Raw genomic sequence first — 17,052 nt, 5'->3', positions numbered from 1 at the left:
AGACCGCGAAGCCACATCACCGCTTCAAAGCCAATCCTTCTCGTCAAATAACGATGAAGTAATCTTTCTAAAAAATTACAATTATAAAAAATAATTACTTGCAAATTCAGTTTTAGTATAAAATCATCATTTTATTATAATTATATTAAGTTGAGAAGATAGATTTACTTACATAAAATTGCCAGATCGCTGATTACTATTGACTGTTCAGTAAGAACAGATCAATCGCAATCTGTTGTCCGCTGCAATCCAGAGCGAATCTCTTGTAGAAATTCGTTGTGGGATTAAGATGTGCACGTCTTTGTTCACTCTAGTACTGGGATCTTCTTTTGGCTGCAGGGCCCCTGGACCGACATTAGGCAGGCATGTTTGGAAACGGCGATACGTCCTCGGGTGCTGGAGAGGAGTTTGTGAGCAGCTTGAAGACCGGTACCAAGGGCGTCGTTATTATCAAAAGTGCCACAGAACTTGATGGGCAGCTAGGCGAGAAGGTCACGGAATCGGCAGGCCCAAAGATATTTCGAATGACTTTTGCCTTGTGCCATGTCTATTCAAGATTTTCATTCCTTCATTCGTTCATTCATTTACGAGAGTTGTTCACGTTACAATCATTCAATGTCAAACATATTATTCATTTATTCATACATCATCTTGGTGAAAAAACTTCTCATATTTTCTCAGAAATTTTACAAGAATTGGGACTTGTGAAAAATTCTGAAGAAGTATATGATATTTCTCAGATACTTTCAGAAATAATTGAAGATTTTTAGAATATTTCAATATCCGTATATATGAAAATTTCTGACAAATTGCACAGATTTTCTCATATTTATTCAGATTTCTGCAAGGATATATTAGCGAAAAATATTTTATTCTTATTTTGTCTGAGTTGTTTAATTCGTATAAAAAATCTGAAAATTTCTGAGTATTCTAAAAAAAATCTGAAAATTTTTATAGAAATTCTGATTAATAATGTGAAAAATTCTGATATTTTTTTACCAGGGCATCCATGGAAGGTCACATAGTATTAATACCGTGTGACACTTCCATATGATTCTCTATTTCTACATTTAATCTTTGGGGCATAGATGCAACTAAATTTTGGAATAACTCGTGCCTTGCGCGGAAATCTTTTCATACGATGAGAACATGTTGCGCCAATGCCTCGCGTCTACGTGGAAATTGGGGATTCCATATTTTCTGAGTAGGTTGTTCCTCTCGTTTTCCATAATGTTACACGCCCAGATTCATCCATCGAACATACCTTCTTATTTGAGAAAACGGTATTTGTCTATTCATGCTTCTGTGCCAAATGCTGCAAGGCAAAAGCCATCCGTTGTTCTTTGTGGCGTTCGGTTAATTGTTTATATTGAGCCGGTTTATATCGATCGTATCTCTGTTCCCACTATCTGCGCCGCAGGCTCCTAATATGCGATAGCGCAAACCGTGCGGCGTAGATGGCGAGAACAGAGACACAATCGATATAAATCGGCTCAATATAAACAATTAATCGAACGCCACAAAGAACAACGGCTTTTGCCTTGCAGCATTTGGCACAGAAGCATGAATGGACAAATACCGTTTTCTCGAATGAGAACGTATTTTCGATGGATGAATCTGGGCGTGTAACATTATGGAAAACGAGAGGAACAACCTACTCAGAAAATATGGAAACCTCAATTTCCACATAGACGCGAGGCATTGGCGCAACATGTTCTCATCGTATGGGAAGATTTCCGCGCAAGGCACGAGTTATTCCAAAAAGTTGCATCTATGCCCCAAAGATTAAATGTAGTAATAGAGAATCATATGGAAGTGTCACACGGTATTAATACTATGTGACCTTCCATGGATGCCCTGGTAAAAAAATATCAGAATTTTTCACATTATAATCAGAATTTCTATAAAAATTTTTAGATTTTTTTTAGAATACTCAGAAATTTTCAGATTTTTTATACGAATTAAACAACTCAGACAAAATAAGAATAAAATATTTTTCGCTAATATATCCTTGCAGAAATCTGAATAAATATAAGAAAATCTGTGCAATTTGTCAGAAATTTTCATATATACGGATATTGAAATATTCTAAAAATCTTCAATTATTTCTGAAAGTATCTGAGAAATATCATATACTTTTTCAGAATTTTTTACAAGTCCCAATTCTTGTAAAATTTCTGAGAAAATATAAAAAGTTTTTTCACCAAGATGATGTATGAATAAATGAATAATATGTTTGACATTGAATGATTGTAACGTGAACAACTCTCGTTAATGAATGAACGAATGAAGGAATGAAAATCTTGAATAAACATGGCACAAGGCAAAAGTCATCCGAAATATCTTTGGGCCTGCCGATTCCGTGACCTTCTCGCCTAGCTGCCCATCAAGTTCTGTGGCACTTTTGATAATAACAACGCCCTTGGTACCGGTCTTCAAGCTGCTCACAAACTCCTCTCCAGCACCCGAGGACGTATCGCCGTTTCCAAACATGCCTGCCTAATGTCGGTCCAGGGGCCCTGCAGCCGAAAGAAGATCCCAGTACTAGAGTGAACAAAGACGTGCACATCTTAATCTCATAACGAATTTCTACAAGAGATTCGCTCTGGATTGCAGCGGACAACAGATTGCGATTGATCTGTTCTTACTGAACAGTCAATAGTAATCAGCGATCTGGCAATTTTATGTAAGTAAATCTATCTTCTCAACTTAATATAATTATAATAAAATGATGATTTTATACTAAAACTGAATTTGCAAGTAATTATTTTTTATAATTGTAATTTTTTAGAAAGATTACTTCATCGTTATTTGACGAGAAGGATTGGCTTTGAAGCGGTGATGTAGCTTCGCGGTCTCAGCATCCACGTCTTCCACGGTAGCTTCTTTGATCGACTGATGTCCTCTGCTTGCCGAACTACCAGACACCGGTTAATTTTACTGTTATATTAATTATGTATTAATATTATGTATTAAAATTAATATGTTATTAATTAATTTTAATGTTATTAATTACGTAATTAAGTATGTAATTAAAATTAATATAACATATAACACAATATATTAATATAATTATTATAAATAATTTTATTAATAGGTTATATTACATTAATTTTTAATGTTACACACGTCTTGAAAATAAAAATTAATTTATAAAATAAAATTGTCTATTTAGCTTATTCTTTTATACTAACCCCGATATTACAGTATCCAGTTGATATTTTAAGATTTTCCGCGCCGCACAAGATACATTTTGTGAACCTCCACCTTGTATAGTTCACTTTGACAGCTATCATAACCGTTCACTACGTGTATACAGAGATGGTGGATCGCGATCTCAAAATTTCTGCGCGTTCCAAAAATCATCAAAAAAAAAGTGTTGCAACCTTTCCGTGAACGACTCTGGGGTCACATGCGCATGCTCTAGGGCTTAAGCGGGGCGCACACACTTCTGCACAACGCATAATGCGTAAGCATAAGAAAATTGATTGGTCCATACACATGTGCATAAGGAAATAGATCTGTATTGAGTTATACATAATTACCTCCATGATTCACATGGATACAAGTATACTCGTGATCAGCTGTGTATCGTCCATCCTTAGAGCCACCGCACAAGACTCTCGTATGATCACGTAGCGTAACGTAACGTGAGCCAACGCACAAGAAACGTATTGGTTACGGCCGTTACGGCGTTATACGTTTCTTGACCGGAAATAAGTTGGCGCTGCAAGTTCATATTTTTTAATTTACTATAGCTCAAACGATTGCTCCCTAATTGCTCCCTCAGAATCGACGATTGCTCCCCTTTTAAGATTATTATTTTTTGAGATATTTAATAAAAACGAAAAATTTCTAATTTTTATTGAAAAACATATTTATAATAACTCTATGCAACTTTATAGGGCATAGAACGATTGCTCCTTTATTGCTCCTTATTGCTCCATCATAATTTTAATGATTTATTGCATTTTTATTGAAAAAATAACAAATTAATCATTTCACTATCGGCCGCCTATTGTAACTATGGCTCGGCAGCGCATGCGCATGCTACCATAACTATGCGCATGCGCGATGGTATCTGCAAGAAGACTAGAGACCAGGAGACCGAACTCCAGTGGTGGGGGTGAGTCAAAATGTGGTCCGGCGCTGTTCGCAGTATGGTCGCCGGCCAATTCATGAACTACGCTACGTGCTGGATAAGTTCGAATCTTTACGTCGTTTGTTCTCTAGTCTTCTTGTTTGTTGCAAACCGTTTAAAACAAAGTGAAATCATGTCTAAAGTGTGTTGCATTGTGAATTGTGAGAGTAAATGTCCCAATTTGGATTCGAATAAAAGGACACTATTTGGATTTCCGAAGGTAAGTGTATTTGATTGAAATAAAAATGAATAACAATCATTTTCTCAAGAACATACAATCAGTTTGATTTTTTCACTTTTCAGGATTCTCATGAAAATCAAATCTGGATAAATAAGATTTCTCCGTTTTTGAGTAAGGGAAACGCTACTCGAAAATATTTACGTATTTGCGATAAACATTTCAAGGACAACGATGTTGAGCGGACTTTTCGAACTGTCTTGAAAGATGGAACAATAAACGAAATACCACGTGAAAAATTTAAATTGAATCAAGGTAGTGTACCATGTATTTTCGATGTACATCAAGATAATTTTGAAGAAGAGTCCATGGATGCAGGAGACGAAAGTTTATGTGTAAGTTGAAAATCGTTATAAATTATGCTTTGAAAATATATTCCCGTTCATTGGATGTCAAGAACATAAGGGAGCGTTGACAAAACGGGTGATTCATTATTATACATTAAGCAGAGCACATATTCTCAGTAAAACTTACAATAAAATATATGATGAGAAGAAAGTGGAGATGCAAAAACATCGAAAACAATCGAAACTTGGTGGAAAATCTGCAAAAAAATAAAAACAAGTGTTTGATAAAAAAAAGACTGAATAAAAGTTATGTTATTAAAGTTATAATATATATTTAAAGTTATGTAAAAATATAAGGAGATAAATATAAAGAAAAAACCATAATTTTATTTAAAAAAAATTACATTGCATTTTACACATCCAATATCAATAAACATTTTTATGTACAATTTAGCTGTTCCGAGGAAGCTATTATCAATTTCATTACAAAAATTTATATGCTTTGAAAAACCAAGAGTTTATCAATACAATTCAAACTTTCAACAATATCTCTCACTGATTCTGGCTCAGGTATTAGCCACTTTATATGGTTTTGTTTAAAATATATCTCTCCGTTCATGTTCGAATCAATGATCATATTTAATTTTATAGTATAATCATTCTCTGCTTTAGCAAATATTATGCGGTAATCTTGCACAACAAATCCCCAACTTTCATGTGGCAACTGAATGAGTTTTGCATTCTTTCGTAGATATTAAAATAGACAATTTTTGCATGTCTTTGCAATCCTGTAGTCGCCGTGTATTTCGCAACCTGCTTTTACGAATCTTTCCTCAATTTCTTCTCGATATTCGCCCATGGTTGCATCAATTACTTTTCCAGACTCAGTGCCCTATGCAAAAAAATTCAATTGATTATATTTCACAACACAGAATATCGTATTTTTTTTATCACTTGTTTTATTCAAAAAAAGTTTCCTATGTGAACTTCGTCGTTCCTAAGTATCATATATTATTTATTAAAACTTACGACATCAAAATTAAATTCAGTGTTTACATCTGCCAAGATGCCAAGCTGATGTTCTTGGTTATGTTGCACGAAGCTCTTGCACCATCTTGCACCGGAAATCCAGCACGCCGTAGTTCATGAATTGGCCGGCGACCATACTGCGAACAGCGCCGGACCACATTTTGACTCACCCCCACCACTGAAATTTTAAGGAGTTCGGTCTCCTGGTCTCTAGTCTTCTTGATTGGGATTTTTAATCGCTCCATTCGTATAATTAATTTTGTATGATATTTTAGCAGAGAACTGTTTATTTTCTTGGAAAAATACATTTCTCACAGTCTTCTGCAAGTATATCCAACATAAAACGATTGCTCCTTAATTGCCCATCTGTCAGCATTGTGCATGAGCCCTTATTGACGTTAGGCTTAGTTTCCACGCGTCGCGTCATCTGTCGTTAAAGCCTCTTGCACAATGCCAGGCAACAGGCAATAGGAACAGGGAATAGAAATCAGAAATCATGTATAAATGCAGAATAAACAGTGACACAATCAATAGACACAGAGTTTCAGTCACGTTGGAAATTCTGTGCCTATTGCCTGTTGCCAACCAATCATAGCATTCGAACTTTTTAGGTTGTAATTAATTTTTTTAGTTATTTCCTGTTCCTATTGCCTGTTGTCTGGCATTGTGCAAAGGGCTTAACCAATCTAAACATCCCATTACAAACAATGTAATAAAATAAGATGTTTTGATTGGTCGCGACGGATAACGCGATGCGTGACGCGCTCAGTGGAAACTCGGCCTAAGGCTAAGTTTCCACTGAGCGCGTCACGCATCGCGTTAGGCCCGGTCTACAATGAATGTCGGAAGTCGGAGTCGTAAGAAATTGACCAATCACAATTTATTATTCTCCTTGCGGTCGAAAAATAATGAATGGTCAATTGATTGGTCAATTTCTTACGACTCCGACTTCCGACATCCATTGTAGACCGGGCCTTATCCGTCGCGACCAATCAAAACATCCCATTTTGATCCCGTCACAAGTAATGTAATAAAATGGGATGTGTTGATTGGTTAACTTGTGATGACGCGACGCGTGACGCGCTCAGTGAAAACTCGGCCTTAGTGCCCATCTACAATGACTACAATAGGTGTTTTAAGCCCTAAGGGTGCCTCCCCATGCAAGACGGAATCTCGGAATCATTCTGATTGGTTAATCCCATGAGGCTATTGGTTAGCCTCATGAGACTAACCAATCAGAATGATTCCGAGATTCCGTTTTCCGCGATTCCGTCTTGCATGGGGAGGCACCCTAAGCCTTAAGAAATTGTTCAATCACAATTAAATTTGAGGAGAATAAATTGACTGTGATTGGTCAATTTCTTAGGGCTTAGAACTTAAAACACCTATTGTAGATGGGCACTTAAGCCTTGTGTCCACATTGTTAGAACTGCGTCCAAGTTTTGGTTTAAGCCAATCAACTTGCAGCTCTTACAGTAAAGCAGCAGTTTCATTGGCTTAAACCGAAACCGAACGCAGTTCTAGCATCGTGGACCAAGGCTTTAAGCTATATCTACACAAACTTGCATGAGCCCATAAACATAAGCATAAGAGAATTGATTGGTCCATATGTATGTGCATAATGAAATAGACCAATCAGTTTTCTTATGCTTACGTATTATGCGTTATGCAAAAGTCTGTGTTTCTCGCTTTAAGGCCATTGCACGTAACAAAGTTTTAATTTTAATCGTAAGGCCGTAAGAAAATAAGACAAATCACACTCAATTATTCTTCAAGCGCGAGGAGAATAATCGACTGTGATTGGTCTATTAATTGTTTACAGCCTTACGATTATGACTAAAACTTTGTTACGTGCAAGGGCCTTTAAGAACGTTGCGGACGTTAAGTGAAACGCACTCATAAAAAATTTTGATTGGTTGATACCGTTCAGGCGTAAACATAATGCAAAACACAAAGCAATAAATTTTCAACCTATCGGAAGCCGTGTATCAATGCATTCTGTTCCTATTCCCTATTTCTATTGCTTGTATTGTGTTGCGCCCCTAACAGTTCAATATTATTGATATATGAAATTTATTAACATAAGTAATTTATTAACACAGAATAGACGAACAGAAAAATAGCGCTAAGAAACGGTGATGAAGCTTCATTTAACATTCTGTATGTACATATGTTAATATTAAACCGTTCCCTGTCCCCTATTTTTTTCATTGCGCAGCCCTTTACGCGTTGTTCGTTGCCGTCCTTGAACAGGATCAGACATGTTTTAACACGTTAAGCGCGTGTCCTTTGTCTGGACCATATTTTGGGGTTTCTATTTTTCCTTATAAAGAGACTGCTGCACACACTAAAGGTGGAAGCACATAAAATTGCAGGAGCCATAAGCAGAAGGCAGAAGGCATATGCGCATGCGCTATGGTATCTGTAGAGCTCTATAAATACCATAGCGCATGCGCATATGGCTTCTGCCTTCTGCTTATGGCTCCTGCAATTTTATGTGCTTCCACCTTTAAGCCCCTTGCACAATGCCAGACAACAGGCAATAGGAACAGGGAATAGAAATCAGAAATCATGTATAAATGCAGAATAAACAGTGACACAGGCAATAGACACAGAGTTTCCGTCACGTTGGAAATTCTGTGCCTATTGCCTATTGCCAACCAATCATAGCATTTGAATTTTTTAGGTTGTAATTAACGATTTTTTGGTTATTTCCTGTTCCTATTGCCTGTTGCCTGGCATTGTGCAAGGGGCTTTACAATCTCATTCTCTAAACAAAAAGAAAATCTGGCAGGATGGACTAAAGTGTTAAGGCTTTCACACATAAAATTCCTTAACGACGTAAAGCATACGCTTAAGATATCAATCTCATTCGAGTTTGTAATCTACGGATTACACAATACTCGATTGGAATTGGTCAATTTTCTTACGCTTACGTCTTACGTTTTTACGGAATTTTATGTGTAGTAGCCTTTAGTATTGTCTACAATACTAAATGGTGGCAAAAGTAGTGGATTATGCTGCGTTTCCACTATACGCGTCGCGCGTCGCGTCATGAGTTATCCAATCAAAACGTTTTATTTTATGACGTCATTTCCGGCGCGAGATCTTGTAGGAAATAACGTCATAAAATGAAACGTTTTGATTGAATAACTTATGACGCAGCGTCGTGACGCAACGCGCGACGCGTATAGTGGAAACGCAGCATAATAGGGCGTAGAGTTAAGCCTCTTGCACAATGCCAGGCAACAGGCAATAGGAACAGGGAATAGAAATCAGAAATCATGTATAAATGCAGAATAAACAGTGACACAGGCAATAGACACAGAGTTTCCGTCACGTTGGAAATTTTGTGCCTATTGCCTGTTGCCAACCAATCATAGCATTTAAACTTTTTAGGTTGTAATTAACGATTTTTTGGTTATTTTGAATGTTATAATTAGTTGGCAACAGGCAATAGGCACAGAATTTCCAACGTGACTGAAACTCTGTGTCTATTGATTGTGTCACTGTTTATTCTGCATTTATACATGATTTCTGATTTCTATTCCCTGTTCCTATTGCCTGTTGCCTGGCATTGTGCAAGAGGCTTTAACGACAGATGACGCGACGCGTGGAAACTAAGCCTAACGTCAATAAGGGCTCATGCACAATGCTGACAGATGGGCAATTAAGGAGCAATCGTTTTATGTTGGATATACTTGCAGAAGACTGTGAGAAATGTATTTTTCCAAGAAAATAAACAGTTCTCTGCTAAAATATCATACAAAATTAATTATACGAATGGAGCGATTAAAAATCCCAATAGAGCGAAGCGAGAAATAGTTAAGATGGAAGCACATAAAATTGCAGGAGCCATGAGCAAAAAGCAGAAGCCATACGCGCATGCGCTATAGTATCTGTAAAAGCTCTAACAGATACCATCGCGCATGCGCATAGTTATGGTAGCATGCGCATGCGCTGCCGAGCCATAGTTACAATAGGCGGCCGATAGTGAAATGATTAATTTGTTATTTTTTCAATAAAAATGCAATAAATCATTAAAATTATGATGGAGCAATAAGGAGCAATGAAGGAGCAATCGTTCTATGCCCTATAAAGTTGCATAGAGTTATTATAAATATGTTTTTCAATAAAAATTAGAAATTTTTCGTTTTTATTAAATATCTCAAAAAATAATAATCTTAAAAGGGGAGCAATCGTCGATTCTGAGGGAGCAATTAGGGAGCAATCGTTTGAGCTATAGTAAATTAAAAAATATGAACTTGCAGCGCCAACTTATTTCCGGTCGTTTCTTGTGCGTTGATCTACGTTACGTTAAGGCCTTCACACACAAATCGACGGAAGACGTAAGACGTAAATCGTAAGGAAATCCACCAATCAGAGTCGACTATTCCCCTCTTCTTCCCTCTTAAAGAGGGGAATAGTCGACTCTGATTGGTGGATTTCCTTACGATTATTTACGTCTTACGTCTTCCGTCGATTTGTGTGTTCGGGGCTTTACCATGCGAGAGCTTATGCGAAAGCTCTAATCGATACGTTTCTTGTGCGTTGGCTCACGTTACGTTACGCTACAAGATCATACGAAAGTCTTGTGCGGTGGCTCTAGGCCCGAATTCATAGTCGTTTCTCAAATCTTAAATCTCGTTTCCAATCTCAAATTTCAGTTTTCAGCTCTCGAATCTTCAACCTCAAATTTCAGTGCTAGTGGCTAATCATCAAACTTGGTCCTTCATGACTAAGCGAAAGTAAAGACACCTGGCCACGGTCTTACATACAGGTCTTGAAACGGGATCAAATTTCGAGGGTGGGGATGTCTCGCTTAAGCCCCGGACACACAAATCGACGGAAGACGTAAGACGTAAATCGTAAGGAAATCCACTAATCAGAGTCGACTATTCCCCTCTTCTTCCCTCTTAAAGAGGGGAATAGTCGACTCTGATTGGTGGATTTCCTTACGATTTACGTCTTACGTCTTCCGTCGATTTGTGTGTGAAGGCCTTTATTGTCCCCGGTTTTAGGACTTGGCATCGCCACTATGCGGCGCAGCCATCGACAGATGTAGCGCAATCAGCCAATCACAGCGTAGTTGCGGCAGTTCCTCTCGAGCTTCGTACGTGTTTATGACGTGTGTTTCTGTGCCACGTGTGTTTATCTTTATTCATCTATAATTGTTATTATGACGAAAGGGTGTATTGTACCACAATGTCGAACGGGCTATAAAAGTATGAAAAAGAAGTATTCAGTTTTTCAAGTTCCGTCAAGCATTGAAAGATTAAAAGAATGGCTAGCTGCAATTCCGGGCATTGCTCAGCTAAAGCCAACGCAGTTTGTGTGCGAAAAACATTTTGAAGAACGATTTATTCTTAGGAAATGGATTAAACGGGACTTCAATGGTCGAATAATTGCTGAAGTAAGTTTATTTGTCTCATTGTCAGTCATTTACATTATTAAGCAACTCATTTGATATACTATTTTTCACAGGTTATTTATGCAAGCAGGTATTAAAGGTTTACAATTCTTGCACTACTTGCGTAGAAGCTATAAGATCAGATTCTTTGCATGAATCTTCTGTGTCACAATTGGTCGACATTAAATCAAAAGGTGGACTAATACACTCAAATTTACGATTTTTTGAACTGATTTCTCACGTAGAAACATGCTTTGTGAAATATGCATCTTGTTTTCAATCTTACGCTGGATGAAATGTTTTCTACGTACAAGTTTACTTTTCCTTGCATGGAGCATGCATCCGAAATTTTGTCATATTCTATATTGTATTATATTCGGTTAAGAATGAGGCAAAATGCGCACCAAGAAAACTTAAAAATGCCAAAACACAATCTCGTAAAAAAAAAAATTTCTAAATGGACCAAAACTTAAAATATACTTTACTTTTTTCAATGCAGTTCTATGTTTTTACCCTTGGTCCTTTATACACGTATAGTCGCGGTAAGGAGTAGTTGCAACACTTAAAAAAACTAAACTTATTTTTAAAAAGCTATAAATATAACTTACAACTATAACTTATTTTTCTAAACTTATTAAAAAACAAAGTGTTGCAACTACTTCGACCGCTACCCAACTTCTATAGGATCTTCTATACACATACAATCACTTCTCTGTTCTATTTTCTATTATTTATTCAATGTTTCACTCAAATATTTATTTTATTTCATGTTTTTCTTCCTCAAGTGTTTGCAATATTAAAATTTAGATTAATCGTAATACGCGTGCGTCTGCCACTTTTGTAGATCGCAGCGCCGCCCATGGATACAAGTCGAAATAATTTATGGGTCGTCAGATGAACTCCCCCCACCACCTTCGTTTCAAGACCTGTATGTAAGACCGTGCACCTGGCAGTTTGTGATAAAGTGTACTATAGAGAGAAGAGACAGAAGTTAAGCTCGTCTTTAACCTTAACCTCGTCTGTTGTTTAAGCAAGAGTTTAATTTAAAAAAATTATTTGTGTTAATAAAAAATCATCATTAGTAAGTGATTATAAATTTTACATCATATTAAGTTTTATATCATAATACTCACACAACTAACTGTAATAATATTAATCTTTCAATATTGAAAAAGCAATACAATTTATTTTTGTAAACTTATCATTTTGATTAATTTAGTTCTAAATCAAATATTTTATGCATGTATAAATTTTTTTTAGATAATTAAAAAGTTAATAGTAGAATTATTGTATATATTAAAATTTTTAACAACTGTAATAGTAATAATGACTACATACAAAAATTATTTAGTAAGAATTTTTATTATTAATTTTCTTATTTTTTATGGATTATCAGATTAACATGGAAGATTTAGATGACTTTTTGGAATTTATGGATATGGCAGAAGTTGCACATACAAAAATACCTAAGCGTTATATTCGAGATCACTCAAATCCTTTTGAATTCTTATATGAGGAAGCATTCAAAAAACGTTTCAAATTTAGTAAAGAAGCAATTATGTATTATATATTGCCAATTATTGAAGGCAACTTAGCAAAAGATAGTAACAGAGGTTTACCAGTATCACCTGTTTTACAACTTCTTATGGCTCTCCGATTTTATGCCACTGGCAACTATCAAGTAAATAAAATAAATATTAAAACAAGCATTAATTAAATTTTTATTAGATTTAAAGTAATTCTTAATGAAATTATAAATATCAGGCTGTTACAGGTGACTTAAGAGGTTTCTCGCAACCCACTGTATGCAGATGTATTAAAGCAGTGTCAATAGCATTTGCAGAGAAACTTCATGAATATGTACAATTCCCTAAAACTCTAGAAGATCAACGAAGCAACATCAGAACATTTTATGAAATAGCTGAATTCCCAAACGTTGCTGCTTGCATTGATGGGACCCTGATTAAAATTGCCAATCCTGACAAAGAAATTGGAGAAATTTTTCGCAGTAGAAAAGGCTCATTTTCTTTAAATATTTTGGTAATTTTATACAATTATTTAAATTGCAACGAAAAATATTGTGCACTGTATATATTTTTTTATGTGTTTAGGCTGCTGCAGGACCAAGAGGAGAAATTTTGTATATTGATGTTCGACATCCAGGAAGCACTCATGACAGCACTTGCTTTGATCGCAGTGCCTTAAAACTGTTTTTCATGGAGAACAGGATAAAAGGTATAAATATAAAACAAAAACATTTTAAAGAAAAGTAAAACTGTATGCTGTTTAAAATAATAGATACAATATGATCAGATTACATTATATTACATTCAATTTCAATGTAATCTATTATTTTAAATAGGGTAAAGTTACGTAAAATATGAATGTAATTATCACTTAATTTTTTTATTTTGTAGGTCTGCTTTTGGGTGATAATGGATATAGTTGTCAACCATATTTACTTACACCTGTTTTACGACCACTTAACCAAGCAGAACGTAATTATAACAAAAGTCATAAAAAAACAAGAAATCTTATAGAAAGGACATTTGGTCGGTGAAAAAGAAAATTTTCTTGTTTAAAAAGGGGACTTTTAAACAAGTTAGATACTTCCATTGCTATCATTTGTGCTACAGCAGTTCTGTGGAACTTGCACATCCACATTAATTGTCCAAATAAAAATGTTTTCGTTGAAGTAGAACCAGAGAATGCAATATATTTAGATGCTGATCCTCCTCGTAATATGAATGGATTAGATTATCGATTGCACTTCATTATTCGACACTTCTCAAGATAATTATTTTATTGAAATATGTGATTAATGCATTAATATATAATCATTATACAAATTGTTTGTTATTTTAATAAGATTTTCAAAAATATTTTTATAAAAATATTTGTAAAACATGGTGATTAAATAAAATAACAATTTGTTATTGTAATTTATAATTTTTATTTATCCAAAATATTAATCATTTATTGAGAAGTATGAAAATAAAATAAACATTTTTAACATAAAACAAAAATGATTAATTACAATTTTATATAAATGTATTACTTTCTTAAAAAATACTTATTGCATAAAGAAATATGATTTTTGTTTATCTCAAAAAGTAATGTAACATGACAAATACAACATTTTATACTAAAAAAGCAGAGAAAAAGATATTTTGTTCTTTCTATAACACTCAATCACTGACTACGTTTATATGGCCTGATTTACGCCAATGTTAACATCAGCGTAAATCGAGTCGTGTAAACATAGTCATTGTTATGTAAAAAATTAGTGAATATTGTCTTATAATGTTATTAATCAATTAAATCAATTTTGTTAATGAATATGAAATAAAATAAAATAAAATAAAATAAACATTTTTAACATAAATAAACAAAAATTAACATAAATAAACAAAATAATTTAATATTTTTATATATTACTTTCTTAAAAAGTACTTATTACATGAAAAAAAGAATACGGTTTTGTTTATCTCGAAAAATAAAATGTAACATGACAAATAAAACATTTTGTATTAGAAAGACAGAAAAAAAGATCTTTTGTTCTTTCTATAACACTCATTCATTGTCATGTAAAAGATTAGTAGATATGATTGCTTCTTAATATTATTAATCAACTGAATCAATTTCGTTAATGACTTATATATCTAATATATCACTTTCAATTGCAGTATACTTTGCTGTCCAATATTTAAGTTGTGCTTGCATTGCTTGCATTTCCAATTCTGCAGCAGCTCTCATTTTATCCCAATATTCGCATTCCTTTCGAATAATTCTTAGCTTTTCTATATGCAGCTCTGACTGCTGCTTCGTTGACTCTTCTAATTTCTGTATTCTCAAATTTTGCTCAATTTCTAAACCAGTCGGATATTTCCTCTTTTTATTCGAAGGTTCTGCAGTCAAATCTTTTATAAAAATAAAAAAAAAAGATAAATTCTATATAAATGAAATAATAATTAGAGAAAAAATATTAACTCAATTTTTAAATAAAATTTGTGTAGAAAATTTCTCACAGAAACACATTAATCATTGAAAGATAGGATAAGTTAAATTATTAAAATAAAATAATACAATTTTAAAAAAGTATTAAATTTTATAAAGATTTTTTCCTGTTAAATAAATGTTCTTAAAAAAAAAAGATTTTTGAGTTGTTATTAAGTTTCATTAGTCCCTATCTACAATAGGTGTTTTAAGCCCTAAAGTCTTAAGAAATGGACCAATCACAATCAATTATTCTCCTCAAATTTAACTGTGATTGAACAATTTCTTAAGGTTTAGGACTTAAAACACCTATTGTAGACGGGCACTTAAAAGAGTGATATGATAATTCATACCTTTACACTTATTAAGTCGATTCTCATCATTTTTTGGTAAAATATTTTGAAGAACATTCATAGACTTTCGTTGTATACTACTTCCTACAATAGTAAAAAGTAAAATACAAATGTTGCAATATTATTAGTACGAAATTTATCATTTTGAAACAAAATTAATATCATTTTGACATTTATCATTTTTCAAAAAATAGAATAGACTCGTATCAAATTTCTAATACAAAATATTTTCATAAAATTACGCACATGCATGAATGCAACAAAATTACGCGATCTGTTCATGCATATATAATACCCAGATAGCACAGCTGATCTTTATGAATTCAAAAAGATCTGTATCTGATTTTTATGACTTCATAAAGATCAGTTGTGCTATCTGGGTATACACACTTACCAGCTGTACTGGACTTAGAAGAATGTCTGTTCAAGGAACTGTCGCTTTCTGATATTTTTGTAATAGTACTCTTGGCACTATTTATGGTTAAACATTTGTTTAACAAGACTTCCTTTGAAACTGCATATATTTTATAAATAAAAATTTTCTTTTTTAATAATCATAGTTCATACTTAAAAAGGAATATACCTTTTTCATTTAAACCAGCATTGGCACTCAAATCACCAGCAAGATAACAAGGTACATGATCATTTTCATTACTACTTTCAGAATAGTTTTCTCTTTCATATTTGTCAAGATCTGCCTTATTTCCTATTTCTTCTTCTTTAAATGTATCTTGGATGTCTTCCATGTTTCCTAATCACCGTCATATTTTTTTCAAATTTATAAAAAATGCACTAGTAAAAAATAGAAATTAAATAGAAAAAGAAAAATAATATTACTTTCGATTTCACTTGTACTATCCCATTGATTTTTTAACGTAAAATCAATTGTTGGAACAACACTGCGAACTCTTTCATGTATGTCTTCTTCATCATCATCAATCACTATTGGTGGACCACCACCAGTTTTTAACTGAAGCTGTTTCCTTACTGAATCTGATCGTCTACATCTATTATGTAAAAATGTTTCATATAGTATATATGGAGGGGTAAAAGTCATAGTGGCGTAAATCAAATTTTTAAAAATATTGCCTTTAGTGTGTAGATGCAATTTATATATTGTATAGATTGCATCTATGCACATGAACCAATATCTTAAAAAATTTGACTTACATCACTATGGCTCTTACCCGTCCATATAATATTGAATTATATATAATATTAAAGTTATAAAATTTTAAAAATTTGTTGAAAAATAAAAATATTTATTTTATTTTTAACATATTGAAAAGTAAAACCCAAGGGATGCTTTAATATATTTATTTTAAAAATATTATTATAATAAATTTACTCAAAATAAATTTTATAGAGATAATTTTGAATCAATTCTTTACAATATATCTAATGAAAAAGTTGCACAAAATAATGCTGGGTCTACAATGCGAGTCTCACAGTCGCAAGAATGTTCGTAAGAAAGAAAACGACCAATCATAGTGATCAATTTCTTTCGACCGTTCCTGTGACTCTGAAACTCGCATTGTAGACCCAGCATAAGTATTGTTTATGTGATTAATTCATTCATGCGTCATGTATTCTTATTA

General features: G+C 33.8%; 2 protein-coding genes and 2 long non-coding RNA genes across 7 annotated transcripts; 1 reads left to right on the top strand and 3 right to left on the bottom strand.

The window, feature by feature from the left end:
- Positions 1–3,404, bottom strand: LOC139820550 (uncharacterized). 2 transcript variants are annotated; one of them, XR_011734005.1, is made up of 5 exons: positions 3,195–3,404; positions 2,801–2,940; positions 1,265–2,544; positions 173–547; positions 1–67 (listed from the first exon to the last, which is right to left on the bottom strand). It is a non-coding gene; the product is annotated as an uncharacterized lncRNA (long non-coding RNA). The 2 variants fall into 2 exon arrangements; XR_011734004.1 differs by having other exon boundaries at positions 1,265–2,519.
- A 1,373-nt stretch (positions 3,405–4,777) lies between these two features.
- LOC139820561 (uncharacterized) lies at positions 4,778–5,898 on the bottom strand. The gene is made up of 3 exons (XR_011734016.1): positions 5,696–5,898; positions 5,071–5,558; positions 4,778–4,923 (listed from the first exon to the last, which is right to left on the bottom strand). It is a non-coding gene; the product is annotated as an uncharacterized lncRNA (long non-coding RNA).
- A 4,898-nt stretch (positions 5,899–10,796) lies between these two features.
- Positions 10,797–14,047, top strand: LOC139820370 (putative nuclease HARBI1). Of its 3 annotated transcripts, none has more exons than XM_071790566.1 (6): positions 10,797–11,108; positions 11,180–11,196; positions 11,950–12,033; positions 12,880–13,145; positions 13,217–13,340; positions 13,523–14,047. In XM_071790566.1, the coding sequence occupies exons 3-6, from the start codon at positions 11,988–11,990 to the stop codon at positions 13,663–13,665; spliced, it is 579 nt and encodes a 192-aa protein (XP_071646667.1). In that variant the 5' UTR covers positions 10,797–11,108; positions 11,180–11,196; positions 11,950–11,987; the 3' UTR covers positions 13,666–14,047. The 3 variants fall into 3 exon arrangements, with proteins under 3 accessions (XP_071646667.1, XP_071646666.1, XP_071646665.1); XM_071790565.1 differs by having other exon boundaries at positions 11,180–11,299; XM_071790564.1 differs by lacking the exons at positions 10,797–11,108; positions 11,180–11,196; positions 11,950–12,033 and adding exons at positions 12,040–12,186; positions 12,502–12,786 and having other exon boundaries at positions 12,870–13,145.
- A 20-nt stretch (positions 14,048–14,067) lies between these two features.
- LOC139820369 (uncharacterized) lies at positions 14,068–16,615 on the bottom strand. The gene is made up of 5 exons (XM_071790563.1): positions 16,292–16,615; positions 16,038–16,205; positions 15,849–15,968; positions 15,455–15,538; positions 14,068–15,025 (listed from the first exon to the last, which is right to left on the bottom strand). The coding sequence occupies exons 1-5, from the start codon at positions 16,593–16,595 to the stop codon at positions 14,760–14,762; spliced, it is 942 nt and encodes a 313-aa protein (XP_071646664.1). The 5' UTR covers positions 16,596–16,615; the 3' UTR covers positions 14,068–14,759.
- Positions 16,616–17,052: the final 437 nt, after the last annotated feature.

Source organism: Temnothorax longispinosus, chromosome 10 (genome assembly GCF_030848805.1).
Source record: "Temnothorax longispinosus isolate EJ_2023e chromosome 10, Tlon_JGU_v1, whole genome shotgun sequence".
Classification (NCBI taxonomy): domain Eukaryota; kingdom Metazoa; phylum Arthropoda; class Insecta; order Hymenoptera; family Formicidae; genus Temnothorax; species Temnothorax longispinosus.
Note: the sequence above shows the minus strand (reverse complement) of the source record. Positions and strands in the feature narration are given on the sequence as shown.